At 35.2% G+C, this 6,989-nt stretch overlaps 1 protein-coding gene across 1 annotated transcript; it reads right to left on the minus strand.

The window, feature by feature from the left end:
• Positions 1-1,072: 1,072 nt before the first annotated feature.
• On the minus strand, positions 1,073-5,123 carry LOC137032568 (interferon-induced protein 44-like). Its single transcript, XM_067404352.1, has 7 exons — positions 4,966-5,123; positions 4,738-4,771; positions 3,539-3,740; positions 3,283-3,429; positions 3,015-3,186; positions 2,570-2,670; positions 1,073-2,452 (listed from the first exon to the last, which is right to left on the minus strand). The coding sequence occupies exons 1-7, from the start codon at positions 5,006-5,008 to the stop codon at positions 2,282-2,284; spliced, it is 870 nt and encodes a 289-aa protein (XP_067260453.1). The 5' UTR covers positions 5,009-5,123; the 3' UTR covers positions 1,073-2,281.
• Positions 5,124-6,989: the final 1,866 nt, after the last annotated feature.

Genomic DNA, 6,989 nt, shown 5'->3' on the forward strand with positions numbered 1-6,989 from the left:
TGATTTCGTGTGAAGTATACCGGGGCCTTAATGGTGTAGGCCAGAAACTCACAAAAGCCTGGTTATAGTGTTTAAGAAATTGAGAAAAACTGTAATTCCTTGTGGATAATCATTACTGTACTGTATGCAATATTACAAACAAATTAAATCGATCTTGTGGTCTCTATGGGTGCTGTGCAGCTGAAGAATTCAGTCTGTTTCATGTCTGACCAATCGGCAGCATCCAGGAATTGAACTACTGCATGTGTTACATTAAAAATTAGGATTTTTTTTTTACCCCCTCAGAAATGTTTCCTCAATCATAAATGAATGACTGATGCTCATTATAAATCCTTGTGACCCTTCAAATGCAAAGCCACATGTGAATCTTCTCAACCCATTAGCCTGGTCATCGGCTCTAAATCCCAGCTTTACTAAAGCATCTGCTCTTAACCATCTGTGCCTTCAAAACTTTGACTGATACTTTTTGACCTTTCTGTCTGCTGGGCCAAGAAGATGTAATGGAACTTCATCCTCTGGTCCTGAATATATATAAATCTACTGCTACAAATGCAAATACTTTTTTTTTTTTCAAGGAGGGACAAGATGTCCCTTACTGGCACCAAAAAGAAAGTAGACAAATTTTTCTTTTGTGCTGGTGTTTTTTTTTTTTGGCAAAATAAAGGGATTGTTTTGCACTCAGCCAAAATGAGTTTGATGCTGGACATGAACCAATAAAATAGTAAATGCAATGTAAATCACATTGAATAAAATCCTCTGTCAAATGTAAAATATGAATGCATCTTCTTAAGACTTCTATTTAAAAAAAAATAATAATTTTTTGCCATTGGGGAAGCAATATATTTATGTCCACAGTTTAGTTTGCATAATTCAACTACATTTTTTAATATTTACAATTTAAAGATGTAAGCTACACTGTAAATCAGTTATTATAAAACAGCTATTGTTTTTATGAGCACAGCCAAAATATTCACTCCAAAATGAATATGAAAAAAAAAGGATCCAGCACAGTGTTGTGGCAAAAATCAACTCCGACTCTACTGCATAAGAGACAAACACGTCCAATTGTCTTTAAAGCTTTTATTTCTTGCAAGAAAGGTCAGACAGGTCATACAGAAACACAAGTAGCTGCAGAGTGTAAGACCAAGAACGAAAGCTTCCCCTTACTTTTATATCTCTAACCTCCAAGGCCGAAGCCTCTGTCCTTTTACCATATTTGGAAATCTGTTAGCAGCTGTAACTTTCCACACATTGTTAGCACAGACATGTTTTTAACATACATCTTGCATTTCCCCATACCATAGCTTGCTCTTTCTATTTCCAACATCTATGTTAACACTATGTTAAACATTACCACTTAAGCCAACATCATATCATGTTCCATAAGCATCATATTTCACAAGAATACAGGTAAAAAGCATATGAAAAATTTAAATTTCCACAACAACAGAATAAGTCAATTTGTAATAGGCAGTTTAGGCATCTCCATGCTTCTCAAAGCCATGGACTAAAATCCTCATATCATAGCTATGTTTGTTACTCAATTTCAATTTATGCATTTTATATTAATGCATTTAGCATGCCCTTTTTTCCACATCATCTCAGAGGGACATATAAGCAATTTGTTACACCAACAATTTGCATAGTAAACAGTGGCAGATGTATTAGGAAGCTACTGGGAAACAAGTTAGAACAGAGGTAAAATGCCAAGAAGACAATATATTTCAACATTCACTTCAAGAAAGTCATGCTTTCTCTCAATCTGAATGTACACATTGGTCCAGACACCCAAATTCACTGTTTTAGTACAGTCTGGATTCATGTATTGTCAAGAAAAATGAACAATTCAAGATTATAGATTAAATAGGATTTATACAGCAGATCTCAATAAGCCAAATTTATTTTGTTCATAAATGTTTTGAAGAATCTAAAATACAAAATGCAGTGTCCCATTTTATTTATGCAATTTAATAGGTTCAATGTTGTTAAATGGAGAAAGATTGTACATCATAACTTTTTTTAAACATTGTTCAAATTCTGAATCTTTCTATTAATTTTCAGGTTTACATTAGTTTTGAGTCCCAGATTTGCATTGACTTTGAACCCCAATGTAGATATATATTTGTAAAACTAAACACAAAACATAATCCTCTCTAGTCATTTTAATCTATGATCTAAATAATAAAATGATGTTCCTCTAATGAAGAAATTTAAAGAATGATTTTATATGTAATTTTGTGATGCGATTTACATGCATTAATAACTGTATATATGTGATTTTTCAGTTGTCTCCACTGTCTAACAATCTGTCATTGGCAATCTGAACAATCTGTTCAAGTGCCTTTAATAACAGAACATCAGCGTCATCCTCTGTGTCAATCTCCTCATGGTAGTTCTTCACCGGGAAGATGTTTGTCATTGGCACACCTGTTTTGGTGCTGCACATCTCCATCTGGACAGGAACAGAATGTTAGATCAGAAAACTAGATGTGGCTGTTCAACACTGGCAATATGTCCTTGCAATATGTAAAACTGAAACACGTGTATGTCTTTGGATGATATCACACACCTTCTCTTTGATCTTCTTGCTAGTGTAGATCTTCCTTAGATCATTTTTGACTAGCGGACATGCTTCATTCACTTTGGTCATGATAACCACTTGAGGAATCCCTACAGCAAATGCAGAGGTAATGTAAAGATTTTATAACAAGTTTTTATAACAAGTTTTTTTTCCCCTCAACAAAATTTAAAGCATTTGTGGCAGTTTGCTAAAAGGTATTTACATATCTACATAACTGACCCACATACATTGTCTGGTCATATAAATAATTTGTCAGAAATATTGAGCCTGACATGCCCACACACTTGAAGCCTGTATATCTGGATTTTGTGCACCTACACACTGAAAAACACACACAAACCCAACCCACTTTATGCCCACTTCTCTCTCCCATGTAATATAATGTATATGAACTCATGAATAAAAATCATAAACATTCACAGGTCAGTTTTACCCCGATCACTGATTCTGTGGCGGATGATCTTCAACTTATCGATAAGTTTATCATCTGTGAACTGGACTGTATTTGCATCTATGACGTAAACCAGGCAGAAAGCCTGATCGGAGATTGTAGGGTGATCGATGTAATGTTGATCCTGATTAGCGAGTACCTGCCCCTGGTTGAACTAAGATTGGAAATTCAGCAAAATATGTAAAACATCAAACCTACTGCACACATTCAAACTTTGTTAAAATATAATAATAATGTAGTGGTTTATTACTTTATAGCCGTCCTTCACATGGCCAAACACAGCATTGATGATGTCATCTGTTTGTGACCCAGCCAATGCTTCAGGTTCTAAGCCCATTATATCCTTGAAGACGAAGGGCAAAGTTCTGTCCCCACTTCTGATGGCGAATCCTTTGAGCTACAAACAAATACCAAAATATAGAAGCACAAATATGTGTGAATAATTTCCCAAATTTACATTTCTGGGTTCTTTTGTAAAAAAAAACAGATAGGTCACAAATACCTACTTTTTGTGTGAAACTATGACCAACAGCAGATGAATTAACTAGCGCTCTAGAGGAGATCCGTCCTTGAAAGGCACTTTCGATGGAGTTAATAAAGCTGGACTTTCCTGCTCCAATTTGTCCAGCTACCAGGATCTTGATGTCCATTACATTTGGATCACTCGGAGAGAAGTTTTCTAGCTTCTTTTTCAGAGCTTCTTTCTGTCTGTGAAAACAAAATACAATTTTGTGCCCTACAGAACTTTACTTTAATCTGATTTTGTTCTATGTGGCACAACGGAATCTTGCTGGCTTTATTTCCTTTTAGAACAAAATCATGCACTTCTTTTAGGATTTTAAAATAAAATAAATAAATCTTAAAATGAAAATTTACACTTGGTGAAACAAGATAAATTCTCATATTTGTGGGCCAAACTGCTGCCATCTGGTGAAAAAGAGAAATAACTTCATGTCAGGTCAAAATCATGCTATGACAATAATGGGCAGAAGATGGCAGAAGTGTTCTGTGAAAGAATTCTAGAATTCTAGAAGAAAATTCTCAGAAAATATATATTTTAATATTTATTTTGAAATGATCCAACTATTATTTCAAACATTCATTAGGCCACTATGTACAATATACTTTTATTACATTTATTAAAAAAAAAAACAAAAAAAAAAACGAGCTCAAAACGTAAGGCCAACAACTGAAGGGACCGATATCCGTAAATCGTTTCATTGCCAATATTGTCATTATTGATATGAACTTCTAAGGGATAAAATGGGTAACTTTCAAAACATTTTCAGTAAAATGCTTTTTCATGCTAACACAATAAAATTATGAATGTTATAATATAATCTGTTAAAAAGTTACACCACACATGATCATGGCCATTCATAATGTTACACTTCTGAGTGCTGAGTCTCCTATAAAATGCCTTTCTGAAGCTACAACGGAAGATTTGAGCAGAATTACTTCAGATATATTGTCATGCACAAGACTGTGCTCCTTCAACAACAACAATCAATAATTCTCATTTAAAAAATGTATGGGGAGAAATACCAGTAATATTTTACAGGGAAATAAAATTCTTATCTTACACAATATTTGCACATTTATCAGAACAGATCAGTATTTTGACTGCTATGCACATAAGAAAGCCTGTAAATAAAAACAGAATAAAGCACTTAGACAGAATAGCTTATGTACATGTATAGCTTACCCCCAGTCAAATTTCCTCCACGGTTTATCCAGTTCTAAAAGAAAACATTAAGTTGCAAGAACAATAATTTGGTAGTATCTCTCTTAGAATGTAAATATGGTGTGTGTGTGTGTGTGTGTGTGTGTGTGTGTGTGTGTGTGTGTGTGTGTGTGTGTGAGTGTATATATATATATATATATATATATATATATATTTATATAATATCATATGGAAGATAGTCCCTCTCACCTGGTTTTGGTTGATCGTCTGGTTTTGACTTTAATGTTCCCATTTTGTGTTTGTTTTCCCCTCTTCAATATATTTATATTAGTCCTGGAACACTGTTGACTTGTATCTCCATTTAAGAAAGTGAAATCAGACCAACTTAGATATACACATATCTATTTCAGTTTCAGTTTCATTTTTGCAAGCTTTCATGCATAATTAAATCTGCCCACACCCATTCTTGTTTTTTTTTTCACATCAGACCCCATAATGCTAAAGCTATATATATATATATATATATATATATATATATATATATATATATATGTATGTATATACATGGTCTAAACACAAATAGTAACTTGCATACACACATTGAGACAGCCAGTAGGCTACTAAAGTGTTTCCTCTACATTCCTTCAAGTGGTGGACACCACACCATATAGGAAAAATGAGAAATTATAAATCATAATAAATCATAATAATGAGCCTTTACAGTTTTGCTCGATTGCTAAAACACTATAACAAGGCTTTTGAACTAAAATTTCAAACAAATCAAAAATAATCAAAAAGCGCACCCATTTCCCTAAACTATGAACACTACTCCCGTTTTGACACAAGTCAGATTTGTTGAGCTGTCACTGCAGAACTCTACACAAATCCCTTAATTTCTTATTGCAAGACCATGTGGTCATTTTGAAAGCACTAGCATACAATATTGTTCACTCAAGTCAGCACAGCTTCAGCTCAATTAGCACACAATTCCCCAGTTGAAAACACTAAGAGTCAAATTTGAACATACATCAGTCAGATCCTTCAATAGATAAAAGAGCCTGAATCAGTTCATTGAGTTTTGCACAGTGGATCCACAGAGAAATAAAGGAATAGGTCAAGGAGGGAGAGGAGGAGGAAGATGAGGTGGAGACGGAGGATGAGAACAAGGAAGGGGAAGGGCAAAGGGCAAGGAGACAAGCCACTTTAGTTGAACTTGTCCCTGTCCATGGTATGACTATGAGGGAGGCTGGGCAATGAGTTCAGCGAAATTGAGTCGCTTCACCGTCGCCTCCATTATCAGAACCTTCAGGGAGGACAACAGGTAGGTGTACTCAGAGGTTTACTTCTCTGTAGAGTAACTTTTGAGTTCTTTACTCTGTGCTGTGACAACACATACACTGTTGCACTATGCTACTGTAATACAGTTTTTGCCCATTGCTTACACTCTAAAACCAAATACTTAGACCAAAGCCGCAATACCTAAACTTCTTGTAGCATATCTTAAACACAGTGTAAACCTAGCTTAAACACATCGTCAACTTTGCACTTTGTTTGCAATTCTGCAAATTCTGTTTCGAAACACTACACACATTTTTTACATAGACATCACCTGTTATCATTGGGAAAACACTTCAAAATACAAAACTCATCTGGCAATTGTAGGCACTTACATACACACCTGAAAACACCAATCGGTCTGAGCCTTAGCACTAAAAATAGGCCTCAGGTAAGCCATTTTGAGAACTTTGCAAGCATGGAGGCAATGAGAGTCAGAGTAAGAGGAGGACAAAGAGAGAGAGGAGTCGGATGTGGAAGAGGATGAGGACAAAGACGTGGACCAGTGCAGAGTCATGTATCAGATGACATCAGGGCTACTCTGGTAGACCATGTGATAAATCTTGGCCTGTCCATGCATGAGGGAGGCTGGGTTACACAGTAGCATCGATAATAAGGACATTCCGACTGGAGAACAGGTATATCTTCATATATATATATATATATATATATACCTACTGTATGTATCACATGATTCTATATTACAGTATTTCACAATTGCTAAGACACTAAACCCCATTCTCTGAACCCAATGCTCAGTGGCCTAAACCCATTTGTCAAATCAGTCACTTTGTAGGCAAAACCTTAAACAAGCTCAGGTAGTTCAGACACTGTTTGCAAATCTCATCCACTCTTTTTTGCAAAACCCTAAACACATTCTTACTCACTAAAACACATTCTGCACTGTGTTGCAAAATGGTAAATACATGTGGCAAAAG

This window comes from Chanodichthys erythropterus, chromosome 12, assembly GCF_024489055.1.
Source record: "Chanodichthys erythropterus isolate Z2021 chromosome 12, ASM2448905v1, whole genome shotgun sequence".
Taxonomy (NCBI): domain Eukaryota; kingdom Metazoa; phylum Chordata; class Actinopteri; order Cypriniformes; family Xenocyprididae; genus Chanodichthys; species Chanodichthys erythropterus.